At 37.7% G+C, this 27,500-nt stretch overlaps 2 protein-coding genes across 3 annotated transcripts in view; both read left to right on the top strand.

Annotated features, from left to right (window-relative positions):
- Nucleotides 1–6,822, top strand: part of rcl1 (RNA terminal phosphate cyclase-like 1) — a 24,009-nt gene extending 17,187 nt beyond the window's left edge. The window contains exons 8-9 of the mRNA XM_079606937.1: nucleotides 3,709–3,812; nucleotides 6,394–6,822. Coding sequence (XP_079463063.1) covers nucleotides 3,709–3,812; nucleotides 6,394–6,547 — 258 coding nt within the window. The 3' untranslated portion in view covers nucleotides 6,548–6,822. The remainder of the gene's footprint in view (nucleotides 1–3,708; nucleotides 3,813–6,393) is intronic.
- Nucleotides 6,823–9,570: 2,748 nt separating this feature from the next.
- mcc (MCC regulator of WNT signaling pathway) overlaps nucleotides 9,571–27,500 on the top strand; it is a 107,724-nt gene continuing 89,794 nt past the window's right edge. Inside the window, exons 1-3 of one of the 2 annotated variants that reach the window (XM_079606939.1) lie at nucleotides 9,571–9,801; nucleotides 12,083–12,324; nucleotides 19,232–19,422. In XM_079606939.1, coding sequence (XP_079463065.1) covers nucleotides 9,677–9,801; nucleotides 12,083–12,324; nucleotides 19,232–19,422 — 558 coding nt within the window. In that variant the 5' untranslated portion in view covers nucleotides 9,571–9,676. Of the gene's footprint in view, nucleotides 9,802–9,870; nucleotides 10,061–12,082; nucleotides 12,325–19,231; nucleotides 19,423–27,500 lie in introns of those variants that run through there. The other variant, XM_079606938.1, reaches the window with a different exon arrangement.

A 27,500-nucleotide genomic window follows, 5' to 3' on the forward strand; every position in this document is an offset into this window, starting at 1 on the left:
TGTGTGTGTATATATATATATATATACATACAAACTTTTTATTTAGATGTGATTAATCAATTTGACAGTGCTCATTTTTTATTTATGTTATTATTGTATTATTTGATAATTTTTTTAATTGATGTCTAATATATCCTGAGCTAAAACTGTTACTGGGAATTTGAGGGAAAATGTTTGCATTAAAATTGTTATGCATAAAATCATAAACTAGGCTTTAATTTTTATGCAAAATATAAGTAATTCTTTCCCAGGCAACATTTTTTATCAAGAGATGTTTAACTGATGCATTAAAAAATACATAATCTGAATGTATGAGCCATATTTGAGTCTGATATTCTGAGGTCAACGCTGAGGTCCCGCTCGGTTGTGTAGTGAACTTGATTTTTTGATTTGATTTTCTGTATTTGAAAGGGGACAGTGTACAGTAATAAACATTAAAACAATGTAAATGTACCCGAGTTAGCTCAACAGTGCTCACTTTCAGCGGTAGTCCCCGAGTGAACCGATGTTAACAGACTGGACTGTCGGTTGTGTAGTGCAGTGATGTTAACTGGACAGGAGTGTGTTGTGTTGTGTTGTGTTGTGCAGTGATGTTAACTGGACAGGAGTGTGTTGTGTTGTGTTGTGTTGTGCAGTGATGTTAACTGGACAGGAGTGTGTTGTGTTGTGTTGTGTTGTGTTGTGTAGTGCAGTGATGTTAACTGGACAGGAGTGTGTTGTGTTGTGTTGTGTTGTGTTGTGTTGTGTTGTGTTGTGTTGTGTAGTGCAGTGATGTTAACTGGACAGGAGTGTGTTGTGCTGAGACTGAGGTGGACAGTAACAAAGTACATTTACTTGAGTACTGCACTTAAGTACACTTTTGGAGTATCTGTACTTTACTTGAGTATTATTTTTTTCTGGAAACTTTTACTTTAACTTCACTACATTTGAAAGACAAATATCGTACTTTTTACTCCACTACATTTCTGTGAAGCTCCTTGAGTAGAGAGTAGTAACGTCAGGGATGATTTTGGTTGTAAATGAAAGTCTGGTTGGTCAGGACTCGACTGATGTTGGTTTCTGACGTCGTCAACCCGATTTTCAACCGAATACAACGTCTGTCCAACGTTGGAGATTAACGTCAATCTGACACTGGATTCTGACATCAATGTGATTTTAATTTTCAACGTTGGGTTTGGTCTTCTAAATGTGAATTTTGTCATTGTTTTGGAGCACACTAGCTTATAGATAACAAGGCTAACATATTCATACTAAAAGCCAAAAAACTGGGACCAGCCGTTTGTGTGTCCGAAACCATTGTGGACGTTATTGAGTGACTTACTCAATCCCACGACTGGAACTGTGTTATAGAAATAAATGTGATATTGATATGAGGGCAGACAGAGATTCAGAGGCATAAGGGACTGTAAATTGGTTATTATATGCAATAATAAAACAATGCATTGACATTTACTTTTATACTTAAGTACTTTTTAAAATGAGTACTTCTGAACTTTTACTTCAGTAAACATCGGTCTTTACAACTTTTACTTGTAACGGAGTAATATTTGACCAGTAGTATCTGTACTTTTACTCAAGTAGCCTAAGGAAGTTGTGTACTCAGTCCACCTCTGGCTGAGCAGACTGACGTGATGGTTGTGTTGTGTAGTGTAGTGATGTGATGTGTTGTTAACAGACAGGAGTGTGTTGTGTTGTGTTGTGTTGTGTTGTGTAGTGATGTTAACAGACAGGAGTGTGTTGTGTAGTGTTGTGTTGTGTAGTGTAGTGTTGTGTTGTTAACAGACAGGAGTGTGTTGTGCTGAGCTGAGGATGATGGCCACTTCTGCAGATCTCATGTCCTGTACACATGCGGCGGTGGTTATGCAAGTCTCACACAGGCGCTCAGTGTTGTCCGGATAATTGCATTAGAGAACCGCTGGTGAATACGACCGGACGTCACATGACCAGATTCGGGAGGTTTCAGGGCTTCTCCACATCACGATCCTCTGATATCTAATCACACGATCGTTCATAATCACACGATCGTCCATAATCACACGATGAGCTGTTTATCAGGACGAGTGTGTGTTCTGGACGACTCTTGGTGAGGATTCACTTGTTGTTTTACACTTGAGTTTGTCATTTACTAAACACTTCTGTCTCTGTAAATGAAGACTTGTTCACTTTTAAATATTCCATTACGTCAATGAAATATGTTAACGCATTTATTAATCTAACTGTTAACAGCTTCATATACCGTCGCGAGTGTGTTTATCACTGTTAGTTCTGCATTTTATCATTCAGTGCCATGGAGGATTATGCATATATGTATTTATGTATATTTTATTGTGTCGTATTGTGAGGGTTAAAGTGAATATGACCATCATTTGTTCAAATATGCATTGAACTATTGTATTTTGAGCTTTATTATGTGGTGATTCAATCCTCTTCAGTCTGTTCTGGAGTAACTTCTGTCTCGGACTGAAGCTGCGGATGTTCGGATCCGAGTTCGAGGAACATTTGCCGAAACAACCGACGTTCTCCAGTGATTAGTGCCATCGGTTTATTTAAAATCAGCTGGAAATTGATTTTTTTTAGCCGTATATCGGCGTGAAACTGCTTCTCAAACAAGAACGAAAGTGGGCGGGGCTTGATTGTGTCTGTGAGGAGTTGATTGGATGGTTGTGGTTTGCTATTGGCTGATCTCATGTGAGTGACAGGTTGCCCCGCCCACATCATCAGAGAAGAGAAGTGAGTGTTGTTATTCAAGATTGCATGATGTGTTTAGATCCGGAGAGTCTGTTCTCCTCCAGAAATCTAGAATAGCGCCCCCTGCCGTATAACAGTGGAAACACGGATTGCTTAAAGTTTTGTTAATGGCCGGGAAAGGGTTAATGTTTATATTAATTTTGTTCTTTTAGTACGTCAAGTTAAACTAAATAATAATTAGCTAGCGGAAATAAAATGTTTTTTTTTATTTGCTTTGTTAATGTTTTATTTCAAGTAAAAAAATATTGTTTTTAAACATGGAAAATTCGGCCAATGGCGGGAAAAGGGTTAATGTTTATATAGTTTTTTTTTTTACAGATTTTGTTGTTTTAGTACACCAAGTAAATAAACTAAATAAAAATAAGCTGAAGTAAAATAGATTTTTTTTTTGTTTGTTAATGTTTTATTTCTAGTAACAACTTTTTTTTATAGGCTTATGTATGAGACCCTGGACCACAAACCCAGTCACATGGGTCATTTTTTAAACAAAATTATACATAATCTGAAAGCTGAATAAATAATCTCTCCACTGATGTGTGGTTTGTTAGGATAGGACAATATTTGGTCGAGACACAACTATTGAAAATCTGGAATCTGAGGAGCAAAAAAATGTAAACATTGAGAAAATCTCCTTTAAAGTTGTGCATTTATGTTCACGATTGTGCTGCATTCACTCACACAAATACATGTTTTATATATTTACGGTAGGACATTTACTAAATATCTTCATGGAACATGATCTCAATATCCTCATGATTTTTGGCATAAAAGAAAAATGGATAATTTTGACCCATAATGTATAGTTGCTATTGCCACAGATATACCCGTGCGGCTCCAGACTGGGGTTAGTGGTCCAGAGTCACACACACACACACACATATATATATATAATGGTTTTAGTTCAGCATAATAACCTTGTGACCTCATGATTCTGAACCTTCTCCTTTCTTTAATCTGCAGGGCGGATGTGTGGATTCAACCAATCAGAGCTTGGCTCTCCTGTACATGACGTTAGGCCAACAAGACGTCTCTAAAACCCTGTTAGGACCGCTCTCGCCATACACGTAAGCACACACACACACACACACCCCGATGGAATCTCAACATCAAGTGTTCAAGCCAAGTACAAAAATAATCAAATGTCATTTAAAGATGTCCCAGTGATGCAGAAACACTGGTATCTTTACTTTCACAGTTCGACATCCTTGCACTTCCATTAAAGTCCCCCTGTAGTCAATAACATCCCTTAAAACTCATCTCTAATCACCAAAATTAATGTCTTCATGCCTTAAAATATCTTGAATGTAACTCGACACCCTTGCCTCATTTAGTATGTGCGGTTCTATGAATATGCAAATGAGCCCCGCCTCCAGTCTGTCATGATACTACACACCACAAAACATGCTTTTCTTTCTCAGTGTTTCTGTCTTGTTTCCAGTCCAAATATCTAAAAATTCTTAAATAAAGATGTATTTACTAGACAAGTAAAATGACATAAGATATGTCTTGCTTTAACATTATTTTTCTTGCCCCATTGGCAGATTATTTGTCTCTTTTGTAAGCAACAACTCTCTTCATTTTGATTTATTTCCACAGAAAACAAGACATAATATCTTACGTCATTTTACTCATCTGGTAAATGCATCTTGATTTTAAGTGTTTTTAAATATTTGGACTGGAAACAAGACAAAAATACTGAGAAAAGCATTTTTTTGCCGTGCAGGAGAGAAAATCTCTGCCGTTTGAGTGAGTTTATTTTCTCCGAATGCTAATATTCCCGTTCCGCATGACGTCTGTGTCCGGATCCAGATGTCTTCTCTGCGCTGAGGAACTCATCCCTCATGAATTGTCCATGTTCAGTTATCATGGTGCCGGTGCTGTGTGCCTGTCAAGTACAGTACTATGATAACTGAAGATTGACGGTGCCAACACATGTGTGTGTCCAGTGGATCGACAGAGGAACCCTGCTTCGTGTGTGTGTGTGTGTTTTAAAGGCTTCTAATGTTGTCTAGCGTCTCCTACAACAGGTTTACACACACCAAAGATCAGGAACACTGTAATGTCCTCATAATCTGCAGCGTCTGCTCTTCTCTCAGTCTCTGAAACACTTCATCACAGATTCAGTCTCTAAACCCCGCCTCTCTGAGAGCTGCTCTGCTCTGATTGGTCAGATGACCCAGTCTGCTGTGATTGGGCAGAAGCTAAACGCTCATTATCATATCTCAATCTGATAGTCATAATTACATGAAAAACTGCAGAGTAAAAATGCAACAAAATAATCTTCAATCTGATAGTCAAAATTATGATAGAAAAGTCAAAATTCTGACTTAAGTTTAAAAAAAAAAAATCAAAACTGAATTGTCAAAATTATGTAAAAAAGTTGAAAGAAAAAAAGTCATTATGACATTATGGTTGAAAATATTTAAGTCATAAACAGTCATAATTATGATAGTTGAAATGATGTCAAAATTCTGACAAAAGACGAAATTGAGAAGTTAAATATGAAAGTTGAAATTAAGTCATAATTATGAATGATATAAAAAGACAAAACTGCCTTAAGTCAGAATTATCACATAAAATGTTGACTTAAAATATATGATATTAAACGGACTCGAAAGATCATAATTATGACATTTAAATGTCAAAATTCTGACTTGAGACTTAATTTCAATTTCAAGTAATTTCAAGTTTTTACCTCATATTTTCAACATTTTTATCATAATTTTGACGCTTTAATGATAATTATGACTAGCATGTAATAATTTTTTTCTCCTGATTATAACTGTGTATAATAATAATCAGTGGATTTGCTTTGTTCTTCTCGACATGAACAACACGAACCAAACTCTTCCGGTCTCAGATACACTAGTGTTTGAGGGCGGGGCTTACAGACGCTGCTCAGCCAATGGGTGGACATTATGCAAATGAGTTACTGAGTTACTGACGACTCGAATCACTTCTTTCTAAACTCCATTTATCTGATCTTTGGTTTTATTTATATATTTTTCCTTTAAGTTTTTGTAATTTTGTAGAGTTTTTACCATTTTATTAGTCAAATTTTTTTTTATGTGTAAATCATTTGTTATTTTAATATTTTCGGTTAACATTTATTTCAAGTATCTTTTTTAGTTAGTATAAATCTTCTTTTTTAAAGATGTTTATTTCAGTGAACCCCTTTAACCTAAAATATGTAATATTCCAATATTTTAACAACACTTTCACGTGTTCACGACAATGTTATTATATTTAACTAAAACCATAAAAAAAAAAAACTTGAATAACTGAAGTACAGGTTTACTAAAATTAAATTAAATTTTAACATTTCAGCTGGTTGCCAAATAAGTATTTAAAAATTATTAGTTTAACTTAATTGTACTAAAACTGAAATTTCAAAAATAAACTTATATAGACATATTAACTCCATAAACTACCAAAAAATGACCACAACTCACAACAGAATTACTAAAACTTTGAAATTATTAAATAAAAGAAATATAAAATTCTAAATATGAATAAAAACTATAATAGTATCTAAAATAACGCTGGTTTACAGTTGTTGGTCTATGGTCACATGACAGTACTGACAGGTGTGTTCATGTTCCTGTTGAATTCCCTTCATCTTCTAACTGTGTGTTTCCACGGCAGGATGGAGTTCCTGAGACACATCCGAGACTTCTTTCAGATCATGTTCAAGATGGACGCGCAGAAGCCCGGAGAAGACGAGTGCAGAGGCGGAGAGAAGGTGCTGGTGACGTGTGTGGGGGCCGGCTACAGCAACATCAGCAAAACCATCAAATAAACTCTATAGAGTTTCATGAAGACCTTCCCGAGTTCTTTCATGAGAAATGTCTGGTTTGTGTAGCGCTTCGAGAGGCATTTGTGCTTCAGTCGGAGTAATAAACTTTCTTTGCTGATCTCTGTGTTTCTCCGGCGTTTGATGATCCACGTTCTGCATTTCTACGGTGCGCTACTGTTCTTGAATATTGGCATCGGCCATTACATATTTATACAGTAATATCCTTTACTAAACCTGAACCAATCTTGACCAACTATATGTAATGTGAAAGCTTACAATCTTTAGTTTGCATATTTGGTGACTGATTTTCTAAATACATGACAGAGGAGCCGTAATTTATCAATTTGCAGCAAGAATATGTTCATCCTCCTAAGGCGTGTTCAGACCTTTATTTTGAAATAGTGATGAACATGAAAAATCATGAAAGAATGGTAGAAACCTCAGTTTGTTTTCATGCCAAGAGTTCAAAAGATAGCATCCATTAAATTATTGTAGAGTAAAAAGCTCAGATGAAAAAGCTCAGAAGTTTTTTTTGTACATTTTTACTGGTCAGATGAAACAAAAAAATAGCTTTTTTGGCAGCAAACACTTAAGATGGGTTTGGTGCACACAGGGATAAAGTACCCCATGTGTAAAATGAAATACTCTGCTGTATCTTCCAAGATCCTGGACATCTTGTTCAGATACATGGCATCATGGATTGGATCAAATACCAACAGATAAAAAATTGAAACCTAACAGCCGGGGCTAGAAATCTTATAACGGGCCATGTTTGGATCTTCCAACAGGACTGTGATCCAAAAACAAATATCAAAATCAAAACAAAAATGGGTCACTGAGCACAAAACCAAGATCTGCAATGGCCATCCCAGTCCCTGGCCTGAACCCTATAGAAGATGAGTGGGCTGAACTGAAGAGAAGAAGCACCAACATGGATCTGGGAATCTGCAGGATCTGGAGAGATTCTGTGTGGAGGAATGGGCTCTGATCTCTTGTCAGGTGTTCTCCAAACTCATCCGGCATTATAGGAGAAAACTCAGAGCTGTTATCTTGGCAAAAGGAGGTTGCAAAAAGTATTTAATAAAGGGTGCCAATAATTGTGGCCAACGTGTTTTGGAGAAAAACATTTATTTCATAATGTGATTTAGCCCCACTTTCAATTCTCTTGCTTCAATGAAAGGTTAGAATTTTGGCAATTTTTTGAATGAAAGATCAAAAGGATAAACAATGCAGATTTATTTTTTACAGCCAGTTTTGATCATATTTACCAGGGGTGCCAACAATTTTGGCCATGACTGTATATATATATATATACATTTTCATCAGACTTTGTTTATTTAAATAAAACAAAATGTGAATTTGTATTTAAAATAAGGCATATAGTTCAGGATTATACACAGCAGGGTTAATATCGTACCTAAAATTAAAAATATGAAAATTTGTGTTAATTGAAATAAAGCTTAAATAATATATATTGTATGCATGTATATATATATATATATGATATTAGATGAAAAAATATTGCTTTGACAACTAACTGAAATAAATATAAATGAAACCTAAATAGTTAAATTCTAAACAAAAACAAAAAAAATGACAAAAGCACATAACAAACTGAATTAAAAATTAAAAACTAAAAATATAATAATTTGAATAATAACTATAAAAATATATAAGTTCTGCTACACAGAGAAAGTTGGTGAGAAGTGAAAGGAGAGGCCGAGGTCCTGAACTCTTCCTCGCTGCTGCTGATTGGTCGGATGGCTGGTGTTTCCTCATCTTCGGTCAGGAATGTTTTAAGAGCGTCTCGCTTCGTTCTAAAAGCTTCCTATGATTGTGTTTGGCTGTCGGTGTCGTCCGATCCTCTCCTCCTCTAGTGCTCTGGCCTCTTCACTGTTTTCTGCCTTTATTCCTTTCGCCCGTCAGAAAAGCGTTGCGCAATGACTAAATATTGACTAGAACAATATATTATTTATAAATAATAAACTAGAGCCGCATGTGCGGTCAAAGGGCAACAAATAGCACACTTGATACATTGGCTTGACAAATCCAATGTTATATAAGAGAATTGAATCATATGCAAATATTCAATTTATTTAAACAAGCTTCAAAATGTTTGATGTTGTGGGATCTGTGACTTCATACAGGCAATCACATTTGCATACGCCCGCCTCCAAAGCAAGACATTGACGAATAGCAATACATCATCGCACCATAGGCCCCGCCCACTGGCGTTCAGTCGCTTAACTGACGGCTGCTCATGAGCTCAAGGCTAGATCACTGTACTGCTCTACTGAGGGGTTGCCCCGCACGCTTAACAAACAAACTCCAGTAGTTCAAAACACAGCAGCTCGAGCGATCTCGCAATTCTGACTTTATAACACGCAATTCTATAAACTCACAATTACCTTTTTTATTTTTCATACTGTGGCGGAAACAAGCTTGCATAAATATTACATCTATTATGCTTTAACATATGTATACGAATTAAAAAGAATTAATGAGTGTGCCGCTGCTGAAGCATATTATATATATATATTGTACAACAAACTTAATTAACATTATAAGTGAATCTCAATGACCATATCAAAATATTAATAAAAAAATCTATTTTAGTCACCTTTGCATTTGTTTATTTTTGTAAGTGGGTGCGTTTTTTTTTTTGTTTTTTTTAATGGTAATATAATATCTATTATGTTTTATAATGTTTTATTATGTTTTATAATGTATAATGTACACTAAATTAAAATAATGCAGTGAGTGTGTAGCTGCTGATATTGTGCAACAAACTTTAATATCATTATAAGTGAACCTCAATGAACATCAAAATATTAATAAAAAAAAAAAATTTTAGTCACCTTTGTATTTATTTATATTTGTAAGTGGGTGCGTTGTTGTTTTTTTGAGTGGTAAGTAATATAATATATATTATGTTACACTGATTTAAAAGAGTGCAGTGGGTGTGCAGCTGCTGAAGCATATGTGTATGTGATAATTATAAATGAAAAAGTGGGTGCATTTTGTTTTCTTGTTTATTCCAAAAGAATATGCAGTTGTGGATACAGCAGTGAGTGTGCAGCTGCTGAAGCGCGTGTGTTTGTGCGCGTGGCTCAGCGTTGCGCATGCGCGTTGATGATGGCGTCGGAGGTGAGCGGCAGCAGCGGCAGCAGCGACGCGTCAAACAGCACCGCGGACGAGGAACGCGTGCGTCGGCTCTTCCAGACGTGCGACGGGGACGGAGACGGATACATAAACCGGTCAGAAAACGCACTAAACTCACTCGTTCTGCAGGAGAAACTGATAAAGAGTCGCGGAGCTGAGCGGCGGGACGCGCGCGCGCGGTGACGTCATGCGCGTTTTAGTGAGACCGTTGCAACAATGTAACGATTTAACTCGTGAAAACAGACACATACACGCGTGTAAAGTTAGTTTGCGTGGAGATAAAGCTGTCAGAAGCGCGTTCGCTGTGTCGGAAGTGACGGGACATGTTTCATCCTCATCCGCTAAACTTGTGGGGTTTGTTTATGTTTATGAACTTGTTCTGTTTTGGAACACTTGAATCTCTCACTTTTTGAATATACATATTTCAATGCAATTCTAAATGTCATGTTGCTGAATGTTATTTTCTATTTCGAGTGATTGTTATGGTATTATTGCATTGATTGCTGGTGTAAAATCCTCATCCCATTAACTTACTGGTTTGTGTAAGACGAATCAGACTACACGTTTTCTTTACTTGAAACTTAAATTAATGACAGAAATCCTGGGTATATATATAAACCCCATTTTTTTTTTAGTTTTTGCATGCATTCCTGTCATTTGATGAATTAAAGCTAGTCTGATATGATATTAGTGGCATGTTCATCTGATGAATGCAAAATAATCGTTTCCAGAATCACAACAGCGTGTTCAGTGTAATAAAAGATTGATATTATTGGCTGCATCTTAAAATAAAATGTGGTTGCGTTGTGTTGTGTTATATACATCTAAGCAAGTGTCATTAAGTGTTAAGAAAGTTGCACAAACACAACCAGAAAGAAGTTTGATTGACAGAACACAATAAAACAAACTAGATATAGAGTTGCAAATAAAGACAGTATTGTGACACTTCATGATTGTGAAACATCAGTTAGTATCAAGTTAGTTCCCAAAGCAAGTATAAACACAAACATACTTTACTAGCAAAACATTTGACAAAGCGTGATAAAGAATAGATCTAGTTAAGTATTTGGCATCATGTAGTCATAAAAATAATACAGAACCATTATATTTCACTTAAATCACTAATTTAGGCATGGTGTCTAACAAAACATTTATTTAACATTTTGTCCGACAAACCAGACAGGAGAGTTAGTGGATTAACGTCTCGATCCTGAAACAACATTCATTCATGTTTATTTGGTGCTATAACTAGTAGTAAAGAAGAAGAGATGATCAGTGATCGACACAAAACGGTCATTATTGTTTGTGTTTCTTAAAAAATAATCGTACCAAAAGTAGCTTTCTCTGTCCTGTCTGTCAAAGTTAATGCAATGTTAGTTCAGTTGTGAGATAATATCCTGCAGATACAGACATTTTCTGTGCTTTTTTGACTGAAATGTCCAATCTGTACAATTTGGGGCGACTGTAAATGTAAATAAGCTTGGGATATCGGTAGCGGCCGATATCGGTTCATTTTTAATGTTATCGTTATCGGCCCGATAATAAAATCTGTCCGATATATTAAAGCCGATAAATAATGTATTATTTTCTTCAGCTGAGACTCTTCAGATGCGCACTGTTCAACATGATGATTATGAATTGCTTAAAATATGATTGAAATCACTTCAAAAAAGGAAAATACAGTTCAGTGCAAATCTGTCATATCGGCGTCATAACATTATCATGAGAACATCATAATTGTGTGTTTGGGACATGGGTTTTACTGGCGAGACTTTAGTTTTTTAATCAGGCTCTTAAAAATTATATAAAAATTTGGATTTAGATTTATCGGCCAATATATCGGTTATCGGCTTTCAAATATAAAGAATTATCGGTTATCAAATATAAAGATTATCGGTTATCAGCTTTCAAATATAAAGAATTATCGGTTATCAAATATAAAGATTATCGGTTATCGGCTTTCAAAATATAAAGATTATCGGTTATCAAATATAAAGATTATCGGTTAACGGCTTTCAAATATAAAGATTATCGGTTATCAAATATAAAGATTATCGGTTAACGGCTTTCAAATATAAAGATTATCGGTTATCAAATATAAAGATTATCGGTTAACGGCTTTCAAATATAAAGATTATCGGTTAACGGCTTTCAAATATAAAGATTATCGGTTATCAAATATAAAGATTATCGGTTAACGGCTTTCAAATATAAAGATTATCGGTTATCAAATATAAAGATTATCGGTTATCAAATATAAAGATTATCGGTTAACGGCTTTCAAATATAAAGATTATCGGTTATCGGTATCGACCAAAATGTGCATCGCTAAAATAAGCCAGTCTCTTGAATCTGAAGCGTGTCTCTCTCTCTCAGGAATGATCTGTTGATGGTGTGCCGGCAGCTGAACATGGAGGACGCGGTGGCAGAGATCATGGCTCAGCTCGGCGCCGACGAGCGAGGGAAGATTTCCTTCGAAGACTTCACGCGCTGCCGCATGCAGCTGGTCGGAGAGATCCGGAGAGAAGAAGGACAGCTGTCTCTCTCCGGCGACTCCGAGAAGAAGAGCCTTCGGGCGCGCGACGCCTCCTGGCCGACCGGCAGCGACAACAGTTTAGGTGTGAGGTTTTTATGGTCAAGTCACCTTTATTTATGTTTTATATATATATAATATACAGTAGGGCTGCACGATTAACCTTTATCGCATCGATATTGAGGTTTTAACTCCCGCGATAACCTAACCTCAGGAGTCTGAGGTTTTTTTCCCCGCCTCTGACATTTGAGTGACAAACCTATTAGCCAATCAAAATGGTCGAATCTCGCGTTCCTGGCTTGCTGGCAAATTAGAAATGGCAATGGAAACAAGGTTGTATGCAGTGCTCCGGCTTTCTGTCAGCAGCAAAGCAGCTAACACACAACGTGTCGTGTACCTCGAATTGTGCCAATAGAAAAAGCTTGTAACTGCGCACAGTGCGCAGAAATGGCCGAAGGCACTTCTTCACTTTTACTCTTACTTGAGTAGAATAAAAATAAAGTATTCAACTTCGCTACATTTATTTTTCACCAAAAGTACAAAGTACTCTGACAAAGGTTCCGAGTCAGCCGACGGAGCAACAGGGTGAGCTGACATTGACAGACACTGCGGTCGGTGGAGCCCTGCGTTCAGCCAATAACTGACAGGTCTGACTCGGCCTCGGGTGCAAAACCAGTCAAAACTTCCAGTTCGGCTGGAGGGCGGGGCGTTCAAACCGCGCTTTGACATTCAATCATTGGCGCTCGTGTTTTGAATCAGTAATATCGCTAACGTTTCAATATTTCAGTGAATGTAACTGAGCTATGCTCATATTCTGATTTTAAATTTTAATTATGGCAGCTCCTGAAATGGGTCATCCCATTGATAATACCAGAGCATTGAGCAGTTGAAGTAAAAAACTCGGCTCATAACACAGACGCAGTTATTGCGTGGACGGAGGAAAAACAATGTAAGTGTCTTAAATGCACACAGTTTAATTTAATGGTAAAGCTCGCCCTCTTTACCAATACAGTTAAACTAAATATACAAAGCAAACTTTGTACAAAGTTGATAAAAACTCGACAACAGTGAAATAAGATCGCATTTATTATTTCTGTCAATCAGATGCATGGCTCCCAGCACATTTTCGGGTGGAACGAAAAAAATAAAATAATAAATGTTAACCATACTTCACTTAAAGTCCCTGTAAAGTCAAAATTAAGCATGTGTTCTGAGTTTGTCATATCACAGAAAAATGTGTTATTAGCCACCCAGCCAAATTTGAATGATAAAAAAAGCCGGCAAGTACATAAAATAAGCTATCAAAATCTTGAAAAAATGAGCAGTGGTCTCTGCTCTCAAACGCTGGGGGCGTGTCCGCCGGCTGCGCTGAAACCTGTCTGACTGACATCAAACTTCTCGAGTGACTTTATGCATGAAAGACTCGGTCTCTTTTGTGGTCGGAACTAAGGGACTGCTTTGTGAACAGATAATAGTTTAAATTACTTGGCTAAGGAATCATATTGATCATATAAATAAACAAAAAAAAATCACGTTAGCAGAATTTAGTACTTACTGTGGACTACCTACTATAATTATAACATAAGCACACAAGGCAGCCTACCCTCATTGGTGGGCACGCACTGCCGAGGATGGCTCCAGGTGTCGGCGCGACGGGATGACGGCCGAGGCGGGAGATAGTCGGTTCGGCCACATTCACCAGTAACAGCGGATTATCAGAGCGTCCCAGTTGTCTCCGACGAAAGTTTATAAAACTATCCCGTGTAAAAGGATCACTACAGAGGCGGGTTTTGGTGGTGATCCTCCTCAGCTCTCCATCAAGGTGGCTCTTCACAAAATTAATCCACCTCTTCTTGATGTGATCGTTTTTAGGAAATTTGAATAAGGACACCGATCTGTTTCGTACATGATTGCATCCAGGTAGTACGCATTTCCGTGACGAAGGCATAGCTAACTAGCAAACTGTAGGCTGTAGTAATAATAGTACTGACAGTAACTCGCGATTGAGCGCCAAACTGATGCGATTGGGCTCTGTTTATATTGTTAGTGAGCGGCCAGCCTCAGGGGCTCCAGTGCGTCATCAAGTAGGGGCGTGTCCAGGAGCTCAGGGGCTCCAGTGCGTCATCGAGCCCCCGTTTTAGCCCCGCCCAAAAAATCCGGAAAATAGCAATGGTGAAAAACTGTTTAACGGTCTAACTCCACAATTCAGTACTTCGCAGTTCACAGTCTTTGTAATATGTTTTAGCAATACATTTCTAACATTTATAATGTGTTTAGAATTTTTTTTCAGAATTGTCTTTACAGGGACTTTAATTTTTTTTTTACTGGCACTTTTTTGACCTCTCACTTAACCTTCTTTGCTTTCAATTATAAAATTATTTAAATTAAAACATTCAAATTATCTTACCTGGACTTACTTTTCCAAATTAAAACAATTGCTCTTGACAACAGGGAAAGCTAGTATGTTTGTTTAGCATACCGTCAAACACTACATTTTATGAGTTTAATATCATGTTTTGCTCCAAAATCAAAATACATGTCAATCGTGTTTGAAATGACTTCTGTGGTTTCATGTTGCTTCTTAACACAGAGTGAGAATATATTATTTTCTGAAATTCTATGATACAATGTTGATTAGTACTGGGCTTCCAGTATGAATGAAACAGAACGCTCCATATCGCTAGCATCTCCCCATGTTGGGTAAAAATAGAAAAATAATACTAAAGTACTTTGTAACGTAGTTACTTGAGTATTTTTTAAGTTAACTACTTATTTACTCTTACTTGAGTCATATTATTTTTCAGTATTTCTACTTGTACTCAAGTAAATTATTACTTAAGTAGCAATACTTTTACTTCAGTACAATTTGTTAGTACTCTTTCCACCACTGGTATTTAATAATCACGAAGCATCAAACAATCTCATTACGTCAATCACTATGTATGTAGTTTATTTAACCCTCTGTGTCGTAAAAGTAACAACACATTTTATTCATAATTTTAGGTTTTATGCACTTAAAAGTATCGAACGCAAAAATCGAAAATCGCACCGCAATCGCAATATTTGTCAGAAAAACCGCAATTAGGTTTTTTCTCAAAATCGTGCAGCCCTAATATACAGCGTTTTTTACAATATAGAGTGTTTCAAAGCAGCTTTACAGAGATAACAGGAAAATAATGCAACAAAGTTAAGAAAATAGCATCACAGTCCAGCTTACGTAAGTTCAGTGATGATGGGTCATTTTTGTTGTAAAAAAAACATTAATTTAGTTTATCTATATGTATATATAAACCGTGATGTCATCCTCCAGCTCAGTTCAGTTCTCATATAATGCTGTCAATGCAGGAGATCAATAATATTGTTGTATATTAAATATATGTCCAACCAAAAATATGTCCGTTAAAATATATTTTTACTATCTTTTTCAGTTACTGGCGCAAAACATGATTTGGTCGCACAAATTATTTATAGTAAACCGCTCTGGGTAATAATGAACAATAATGAAACTGTATTGCATACAGATGTGCTTTTTATTTTACTTTCCATCTTTTAAACCACATGCCGCCTTGTTTTCTTTAACATTGGTTGGGATAGATTTACTGCAATAGAAAATACAGTACACAATAATGTGCTAAATGAATTTCTTTTGGATTTCAACATGCTATGGTTGCCACAGATGGGCAGACTCCTGAACTCTTAAAATAAAATAAATATAATCCATAAAATAATAATAGATTTTCAGCAGCTATTGACTATTCAGTATTAAAGATGATACAAAAATGCATGTCTACTTCACAATTAAGTGAAATATAATAAGCCACAAATAAGGCTATATTATAAGCTACATTGAACTTAGCCTAATTATCAATTCAGATTCCTCACTTGCTCGGTTTGCTTGACGCCGAAATGCAGTGGGGAGTGCTGCTGCGTCACGGGATATGTACCCGTCTCTACACTTCGCCTGCTTCATACTGTCATTGTGAAGCTTCAATTTACATGGACACTTATAATCGGATTGACGGCTCTTCGGATCTTCATGTAAACACCTTAATCGATCGGATTGAGCTCGATCCGAATGCAATTTCGATCGGATTGAAAGGGTTTGTTTATTCCTTTTGTAATGCGATCGAGAGAACACGTCAACACTTGATCAGATTGAAAACCGAAACTGAAAGGACTGCGCATGTACAATGGCGTATGACGCGCGGAACGAGCTGTTCTTCCTGTTGAATAAAGTGTCGTATAAATGAGTGTCCCGTCATTCTAAAATTCTCATGTCACTCAGCGCCTGTGTGAAGCAGGACAACGTCCCACCAGTCCTTGTTTTGGATTCTCATCCACAGACGACTGGTTTTGGCCGCGGGGAGGGGCATTTTTACTGCGTGATAAATATAAGCTGCACGGCAAAACGGTTCAATGCTCAATGTCTCCAAATCATGACCAGAGACGGATTAATATTACGTCTGCCGTTTAAAACAAATAAAGAACCAATAGAGGAGAATAGTTATGCGCGAACAGCGGGAAACGTGTGACAAATAAACGCGCACATCAACCCGATTACTTTATAAGTCGCAGGGCTGAAGCCAACTTTGTGTTGAATGCTCAGAGCACGTTATAAAACGTATTCTTAAAATACACATTTCTGTTTTAATAAATGCTCATAGTAAATCATAGCATATTGCCTAAAACATAAGGTAGGAACAAAAATAATCAGTGATACATTTGCGACCCATTCAAAATTAGGGTCGCAATGGCATTTCAAAAGGTCGCATATGCGACCATTTTGGTCGCAGTGTAGTTCCCTGAATGTGAATATGATTTTTTATTTTTTATTAATTCATGTTGAAAAAGTGGTCAGGGTCCTAATATCACTCTATTAGGGAATATGCAAATGTGACCTAGTGCATAGGGATGCGCCGATAATTCTTTATATTTGAAAGCCGATAACCGATATATTGGCCGATAAATCTAAATCCAAATTTTAGTCCCACTTTATATTAAGTGGCTTTAAGTACTCTGTACTTACATAGAAAAATATGTGCAATGTACTTATTGTGTTCATGTTGTACTGTAAAACACTTTTTCTGCTATTGCGGTGTGATACGGGTGAGGTTAGGGACAGGTGTGCTGGTATGGGTCGGTTTAAGGGTGGTTTAAGGTGTAAGGGAAGGGTCAACAGTGTAATTACAAATGTAATTACATAAATTAATTACCGCTGTAATTACAATCAGGTATTTTTTTTATTTAATTACAATGTAAAAACATATATGTACACAATAAGTACATTGTATCAAATTATTAATTTCAATGTTAGTACATAATAGTTAGTTAGCTATTTGGAAATAGGCTCATTCTACAGCTCCCCCAGAGTTAAACAGTTTTACCGTTTTCGAATCCATTCAGCCGATCTCCGGGTCTGACGGTACCACTTTTAGCATAGCTTAGCATAGATCATTGATTCTGATGGGTCCAGTAGCATTTCTTTCAAAATGACCAACGAGATTCAATATTTTTCCTATTTAAAACTTGACTCTTCTGTAGTTAAACCGTGTACTAAGATCGACAGGCGTAATGATATGACGAAGCACCTGAAAATAGTCCCCAGCTCGGTAACTTCCAACATGACCGGGACTAAGTTTGTGTAGTTTTTAGGCGGCAAATTAGGTTTCCAAATAAATACGGTTCGGGATCAGCACCAAAGTAAATGTCATCTAAATCGTCTCTCACCAATGTCTCCATGCTACAAGGCACGCTCCCTGTGCAAGCAGGTCGTCACGTTGGTTTGTTGACGGCAAGTGCTTCGTCATATCATTACGCTGCTGCTCATGGTACGGCCGCACAGTTCCTTGATTCTTATGCCGGAATGAGAGTAGTTCCTCTAGCCATATAGGCTTGGAAAATCGCAACTTTTCATTTTCCGTTGATCTTAGTACACGGTTTAACTACAGAAGAGTCAAGTTTTAAATAGGAAAAATATTGAAACTCGTTGGTCATTTTGAAAGAAATGCTACTGGACCCATCAGAATCAATGATCTATGCTAAGCTATGCTAAAAGTGGTACCGTCAGACCCGGAGTTCGGCTGAATGGATTCGAAAACGGTAAAACTGTTTAACTCTGGGGGAGCTGGAGAATGAGCCTATTTCCAAAAAAAGTGGAGTATCCCTTTAAAGCCACTTAATATAAAGTGGGACCCAAATTTTAATGTATACGATTATAGACAAAAGTCTTGCAGCCGCATTTCGAACAACTTGCAACCGTGAGCCCCGAAGGCAACGAAGAGAGTTGCAATAATCTAATCGTGACGTTACAAGTGCATGCATTACAACTTCTAAATCTTTACTTGAAAGAAGATTCTTCAACTTTGCAATAGTAGATCTTAAATGGAAAAAGGTTACCTCTAATAACAGCACTAATTTGCATATCAAAAAATAGTTAAGAGTCAAATATTACTGCACTTTTGAACTGTTGTTGTTGTCATGATGAACAGTGCGCATCTGAAGAGTCTCAGCTGAAGGAAATAATACATTATTCATCGGCTTTAATATATCGGACACATTTTGTAATCGGGCTGATAACGATAACATGCAAAATGAACCGATATTGACCGATATATCATATATCCCTAATAATGCACATTGTTGTGATTGTTGAGAACTGATAAGAATGTAAATGCAATGTAAGTTTGGATAAAAGCATCTGCCAAATGCATAAATGTACATTTTTAAGTGTTGAAATTTTATATTTGTTGTTTTGATCTGTAATTTTGTGACTGTAACTGCTGTCCATTCTTGGCCAGGACACTCCTGTGAAAGAGATTTTTAATCTCAGAGAGATTATCCTGGTTAAATAAAGGTAAAAAAATGTCAGGGCTCAAACATCACTAGTCCTGAGTTTGAAAATGCCACATCTTCCATATTTCTCATATATTTGATGTCTTTGCTGTAGTTGAGTGTAGAGTGGCCTCGCGTCTGAAGTCTTGTCGTTCCCGCAGGCGCTCGTGAGAGTTGGGAGTTTGACTCTGGGGTCCGAGATCTACAGAGTCCAGATCTCCAGTCCCCGACGCAAGCGAACCCGAGCTCGCCGTTACTCCAGAAGCTTCTCGAACCGTCATCCGGGATTCACAAGCTCCTGTCGAAGCCTTCCTCCGCTCTGAGCGGGAACTACCTGGAGCTCGCCAACACCGTGAGTCTGAACACCATCACAGCGAGCAAGGGTTGTGTTATTCATATGAAGTAGTTAACAAGAGGGCAAAACAAGGCTTTCCGCCATTGATTTTTTAAGGCGAGACACGGCAGGCAAAAACATAGTTTATTTTTACTGGTCAATTTTGAGATTTTGGGATATTTGTCTTCAATAACATCTTCTTTCAGACTTGTGGTGAAAAAAAGTCAGAAAATACACATTTAGGTCTTTATTTTACTAACTATGTCGGTTTGCGTCTGCAGATTTCTCATAAATTCAACAAAAGTTGTCGTTATAAATCATCATGATCCGCGATCTCTGTCTCCTGTCATCACACACACCGTTAGAAAGCTCTCTCTCTGCTGTACAATGCTGTCGGATCCAAATATGGTCGTTTCCTTTTTATCAGCAACCAATCGTGAATGTAAAAGGGCTGAATGCGCAATCTCATTGGCTGATGATAAATCTTTAAAGCCCGTTTTCTCAAAATGACTTTTCTCTCATTTTCCAAGTCTGAAATCTCCACTTCAGTCGCACCGATATACACCAAACCTCCCAGTCTTGTGCCTAGATATATTATGAAGACATTTACAGAGGGATTTGTAAATATATTATTCCTACCCTGATTTATATAACATGATAATCCAAAAACCATGGCGAAAATAATTTTTTTAAGGCTGTTGACAATATATTCTGATCTACAGGATAACAAAAGTATATATCCATAAATCCCTCTGTATTTTTTTCCCATCTAATATGTGAACACAATGAAAAAATATTTTTTAACCTGGCTTTATCCAATACTCAGATTTAGTTTTTTTAAATATATGCATATTTAATTAGATATTGCCTAATTTGCATATTTAAACATTAAATTACAGAAAACTTGGAATACATTTTTTTCTCATCGTAATGTAGGTAATCAACTGGGAAAGTTTTATGGTGATATCTGCTAGTTATAAATGTACCCTATTCACCTGTAGTGTCTCGCCTTAAATTAAAAAATGTAGTGTTCATCAGATCCGAGGTCCGAGACCTCAGGACTTTTGACGCACTTGAACCACGAATACACACACAATAAATGTAATGGATTCGATGAGCTTTGTGGTTGAAATGTAAAAAAAAAGTAAAAAAATCCTTCTCGCGGCTCAATTTGACCCTCTCAGGAATGACTGGAATGTGAGGAATGCTTCAGTTCACACAGAAAAACCTAAAAATGCTAAAACTTTACCAAAAACTGATTGTATAATGTGTACATGTGTATCTGAGTGCACACTGAAGTTTACTGACTGTGTGAGTGAGAGAGTGTGAGTGTTTGTGTGTGAGAGTGTGTGTGAGAGTGTGTGTGTGTGTGTGTGTGTGAGAGTGTGTGTGAGTCTGTAGATGGCGCTCTGTCTCAGAGAGATTATGTGTGTGTGAGCGTGTGTGTGAGAGTGTGTGACAGTGTGTGCGTGACTGTGTGTGTGTGTGTGAGTGTGTGTGTGAGTCTGTAGATGGCGCTCTGTCTCTGAGTGAGATTATTACTGGGATAAATATCAGTTCTCAGGATTGTATCTTATCATATCTTGCAGCTTTTTTTCTCTATGAATTCAGTTTAATTTCCTGATGAGATCTTTTAACTTCTGAGGAGCGGATGAAAGCAAGTCTTTCCTGTCACGACACCTTATCAGTTTGCTCATAAAGATTGTTGAAATATATTCTCTTCCACGTGAATGCAGATAAAGGACAGATATCAGCAGGCATGTGTAGGAACATCTGCTCATCAGTTCTTCTTGTTCAGCATCTGTCCATCAAGAAAGGTGTCCTATAATGCTCTTTTCACAAGATGTAAAATAAGTCTGATGTCCCCAGAGTGTGTGTGTGAAGTTTCAGCTCAAAATACCCCACAGATATTTTTATATCGCATGTTAAAATTGTCACTTTTTGAGGGTGAGCAAAAACACACCGTTTTGTGTCTGTCCCTTTAAATGCAAATGAGCTTCTGCTCCCGGCACAGGGGGCGGAGCTTCAAGAGCTTGTCATTTTACCAAACACACACACTGAAAATGTAAAAAAAAGTAGCCTTTTATGTTCAAACCGGAGTCAGAAAGATGGAGAGACTCAAGAGGTAAATGTATTTAATATATGTGTGTGTGTGTGTGTGTGTGTGTGTATTGTGAGAGTATTTTGGGTGGTTTGTTGAGTGATTGTTGTGTATTATCAGCATCTCTTGGCTGGTCTTCTCTGACATATGGCATGTATTAGTGTGAGTGACGTCAGAGTGTGTGTGTGTGTGTGTGTGTTTACAGTGATGGAGGAATGTGCTCTTGGTGTCATGTGATGTTTTAACAGCTCTGCTGATGTGTGGATCAGGTTACCGCAGTAAAGCTGGACAGAATCAGTACAGAGGACATTACCAGCTCGAGGTGTGTGTGTGTGTGTGTGTTTAATTAGGACCAGTTTAGTGGTTTTAGATGTGTATGTTGTGTTTCAGTGGCGGGGCTTTGATTTTGTGCTCCTCAGTGTTGGTTTAATATTGTATTGTTACGCTGAGCACTTGCATCAACTCTCTGTTAAAACAAATTATACCATGGTCTGGGTGAATACTCGATTCTGATTGGCTGCAGGGTGTCCGTTAAAAAGTGATAGAGGACACCTAAATAAACTGTCAGGCGTAACCAAGGAAACCAAGTTATTGTTTGTAACTTGTAACTTTAGATTTCGATTGTAAAACTAATTAAAATATAAACTAATGTTTTAAAAATGTGTTATTTGGCAAGTGACCATGGTATAAGCGGGTTAATGCCCTTCGAGGTGTCCATTGTCAGGTTTTAATGGACGACGGCGAGGTGTGAACCGGCCGACGCGCAGCGGAGGGCATTAACCCTTACTTATATGTGCTGTGAGTTATAATAATTGTCTTATCTTGATTATTGTTTTCATAGCAACCACCTTGAGTACCTTAGCAACTGCATAGCAACACCCTAGCAACCAACCGAATACCATAGCAACTACCCCGAGTACCCTAGCAACTGCATAGCAACACCGTAGCAACTAACCTTAGCAATCGCATAGCAACCACCCAGAGTACCTTAGCAACTAAATAGAAACCACAATAGCAACCATCCTGAGTACCTTAGCAACCACCCCAATTACCTTAGCAACTGCAGATCAATACACTAGTGACCACCCTGACTACCCAAAATCAAAACTCCATTTTGATGAATCGCACAGCCGTATGAAGACGGTGTTAAGCCCGGAACACACCAAACCGACGCTGATGAACTAGCGCTGATGAAAGCCAACTGTTGTCGCCTCGCGTTGGGGAAAAAGCTGCGCTTGAACACAACTACAGAACTAGAGAACTACAGAACTAGAGAACTACAGAACCAGAGAACTACAGAACTACAGAACCAGAGAACTAGAGAACTAGAGAACTATAGAACTATAGAACTACAGAACTAGAGAACTACAGAACCAGAGAACTACAGAACCAGAGAACTAGAGAACTACAGAACTAGAGAACTACAGAACCAGAGAACTACAGAACCAGAGAACTAGAGAACTACAGAACTATAGAACTACAGAACTACAGAACTAGAGAACTACAGAACTATAGAACTACAGAACTACAGAACTAGAGAACTACAGAACCAGAGAACTACAGAACCAGAGAACTAGAGAACTACAGAACTAGAGAACTACAGAACCAGAGAACTACAGAACCAGAGAACTAGAGAACTAGAGAACTACAGAACCAGAGAACTACAGAACTACAGAACCAGAGAACTAGAGAACTACAGAACCAGAGAACTAGAGAACTACAGAACCAGAGAACTACAGAACCAGAGAACTACAGAACCAGAGAACTACAGAACCAGAGAACTACAGAACCAGAGAACTACAGAACCAGAGAACTACAGAACCAGAGAACCAGAGAACTACAGAACTACAGAACTAGAGAACTACAGAACTATAGAACTAGAGAACTAGAGAACTACAGAACTAGAGAACTACAGAACTAGAGAACTACAGAACTAGAGAACTACAGAACTACAGAACTAGAGAACTAGAGAACTAGAAAACTAGAGAACTGAGAACTAGAAAACTACAGAACTAGAGAACTACAGAACTACAGAACTACAGAACTAGAGAACTACAGAACTACAGAACCAGAGAACTACAGAACTAGAGAACCAGAGAACTACAGAACTACAGAACTAGAGAACTACAGAACTAGAGAACTACAGAACTAGAAAACTAGAGAACTACAGAACCAGAGAACTACAGAACCAGAGAACTACAGAACCAGAGAACTACAGAACCAGAGAACTACAGAACTAGAGAACTACAGAACTAGAGAACTACAGAACCAGAGAACTATAGAACTACAGAACTACAGAACTACAGAACTAGAGAACTAGAGAACTACAGAACTAGAGAACTAGAGAACTACAGAACTACAGAACCAGAGAACTACAGAACTACAGAACTACAGAACTAAAGAACTACAGAACCAGAGAACTACAGAACTAGAGAACTACTGCCGACTGTCAGCTAGCAGGTGTGTTTCTGCAGATATATTTGTCTATATTCATCATGCAAAAGGGAAACCGACACTGCCGGCTGCAGACACACACACCGTAAACATAGCAGTGCTTACCATCGTGAATATCAATCCTGCTACATACTTTTTCGTTACACTCACCCCCCTAAACCTCACTCCCATCCGGGTCACGGCACCAATGTAACCCCTCCACCCGGGTCCTTCTCACCCCGCTCCGTGCGGGTCTGACTCCATGAGAGTCAGGCGTTCTAACAAGGAGGCTAAAGACTGCAGCCTCTAGCGTCTGTCGCTAGAGCGCCTATTGAGATCACGTGTGCGTGTATATATATTTCAACCGTATCTTTGTTGAGTTGTATCTATTTGAGCGATTGCTAATTTTTTATTTCTTTATTAATGGTCTAGGGTAAGCGTACCCATTAAGCCCACCAAAATCTAAGTCTAGGTTTTTTTCATAGATATTGACATGGTTTATAAGAAAAATTATTTGTTGAAAAGCAAGATTAATCTCACATTTGAAAATGTATTTATTAGTTGATGTACATTTTAGAATATAAAATTAAGATATTTTATTAATAAAGTCAGAAGTCTGGCATGGGCTTAATTGGTACTTTGGCACCATTTAAGCCCGCATGTGTTCCAAATAAGCCCACATCATGATTGATTTATACAATTTAATTTTTTTAAATTTTTTTAAATAAGTAAAACATTGATATATTTATTCAGTGACAGGGAAGCATTAAAAAAATTAATTTTGCTAATGTTTGATTAGAGCCCTGGGTGTGATTGGTAGGTGTTAGTGGCTGGGGGTCCAGACAGGTGGTCTGGAGCCTTCAGTCGGCTTGACTCTGGAGCATCTCAGGAGCCAAGCCGAGTTGCGGATCCATACTCTTGGCTTCCGGGGGGTATTCTAGTGGGCCCCCCACACCGGGAGTATGGAGCCTTACATTGGCTTGATTCTGGAGTTATGCCTGGTCAAAGCTGGAACTTTGACCGAGTGTATCCTGGGAAGGAACCCAAGTTGGGATTCCAGACTCAGGGGTTAGGGGGGTCCACTAGTGGTCCTCCCATGTCCTAAGTATGGAGCCTTGAGTCGGCTTGGTTCCACATGAAGTCAAAATTCCACATGAAGTATCCAATTAATAGGCCATTAAACAATTTCTCTCACAAAGTTGATTAAACTTTGTAATTTGAGGGATTCCTCAATGAAACACATAAGGTGGGCTTAAATGGTTCCACTGTCAGTAAAGGTGAAAAAAAGACAGTTTTCCTTTAAAAAATATAATATATGTTTACACAGACATGCAAGAAGCTTAAATATACTGTGGACAAAGCATCATAGTAATTTCCATTGTGCCCACATTGAGAAATGTTATGTTTTTTTCATTCAAGGTTAGCTTGTGTTGACTCTAGTTTGCATGCGTTTTATGGCGCTGTACCATTTAAGCCCATCTTTTAAAAAAGTTAATTTATGAAAATAATCTTCCCAACAAAACAATTTATGATGTATTTATTTGTAAATTAATGTAAAATAAATCACAAAATATGTAGTGTTTGTAGTTCACATACTTAATTCTTTAGCAGTCTATCTTCCAGTAAGGCTAATGGTTTGACCTTGAGATTAGCTTTGAGCGCAAACTAATAAAATTCATCTTTCCATTTAAAGGAAAATTATATAAAATTATGAATTATTATTTGTTCATACACAAAAAACAATACATTTATCTCTTATTTGACATAATATCAATGTAGTTACCAAAAGAATGGCTGAAAATTGCAGAAATGTGTTGATTTCTGAAGGGTCCAGAAACACCAAAGTTTTTGGGTGTCTTTGTTTGAGGTCCCCTGAGACCGCATGCACATGAGTGGGGCTAACTCAACATTGCCAAATGTGTTTAACATGCAATAAAAAATGTCAGGTAAGTTACAAATCACTGGATTGGTTAAAATAAGGAGCAGCAAAAAATATGATTTTCTCTTTTTTATATTAGACTTCAAAGTTGAAAGTGGGCTTAAAGGGTACATGGGCTTAATAGGTACACTTACCCTAATTGTCTTAATAATGCTTGAAGTTTACATTAGTAAAGCTAGTTGTTTTCTAGGGTGTTTTTAAACCACAGGCAAGCGTTCCTCATGTTAGTTCTTCAGCCTGTTGATCTGTTTATGATACAATTAAATGTTTTGCAATTAGACTAAATGTGAATGATATCTGAGTTTTTTTGTTGTTTTTTACCTTATTGGAATCGAAATTAGAAATCGATAAGAATCGGAATCGCTAAAATTAAAACGATCCCCAACCCTACTCTGCATCAGTGTTGACGGCGTACTGTTTTTCTACTATATAATAATAATATGTTTATTTTATATAGCGCCTTTCTGAAGACTCAAGGTCGCTTTAGAACAAATTACAAAAACACATGACATATAAACTGTGAAGTACATATAGAATCAGGACATAGAGTCAGGGGTCGGGGAAACGATATGTTTTAATGTGGGTTTTGAAGTCATGTAGTGATGAGAGATTACGCATGTGCAATATTGTAGTTTGAGGTGAACCAATAAGAAGTAAATCTGTTTTATCTGTTAAGTTTGAGAATATTACTGGAACATCCACGCATTTATGTCATCAGTACAAGCTGATATGGAGAGCGCTGGGAAAGGAGCGTTCGTTGAGAATGGATGTATAACTGGGTATCATCTGGAATTTGAAGCCATGAGGACGGCTACTGTATAGTGGGAAGTATGCGGTTTCGGATGCAGCCTGTGTGTGTGTTTCGCTGTTGAGGTCCAGACCCCTGAAGTGTGTGTGAAGCCATATTGTGAGAGTAATTGTGACATTCCCCGAGTGTGTCCTGATGACATCAGCAGTACGGGTGGTTTAAAGGCTGAGAGGTTTTAATGGCTGTGTGTGTAGGTGACCTCGAACACACACACACACACACACACACACACACAAAATGTTCAGGTTGGCCGAGGGAAACGAGTGCTGCTGTAGAGTCGGGTTCGTCTGTAATGACCAAATATCATGTGTCCAGTCCAGTTATATCTGACATTATTTACTTGGTAAATGGGAATCAGGCTTAAAGCGGTGGTATAATGCCCTGTCAGGAGATGTAAAATAAGTCTCTGATGTCCCCAGAGTGTGTGTGTGTGTGTGAAGTTTTAGCTCAAAATACCCCACAGATATTTTTATATATCATGTTAAAGTCACTTTTTAAGGGTGAGCAAAAACACACCGGTTTGTGTCTGTCCCTTTAAATGCAAATGAGCTGCTGCTCCCGGCACAGGGGGCGGAGCTTCAAGAGCTTGTGTCCTTTTACATCACACACACACGCACGCACACACACACACACACACACACATACACACGCACACACACACACACACACACACGCACACACACAGAACACACACATAGAACACACAATGATGGAGAGACTCGAGAAGAAGTGACACATGTAGAAGAACAGGACGTTTCTGAATGGTTAGTTGGTGAATTTATGTAGATTATGTGTAGTTATCTTCTAGTCACTGA

Source organism: Phoxinus phoxinus, assembly GCF_949152265.1.
Source record: "Phoxinus phoxinus genome assembly, chromosome: 3".
NCBI lineage: Eukaryota > Metazoa > Chordata > Actinopteri > Cypriniformes > Leuciscidae > Phoxinus > Phoxinus phoxinus.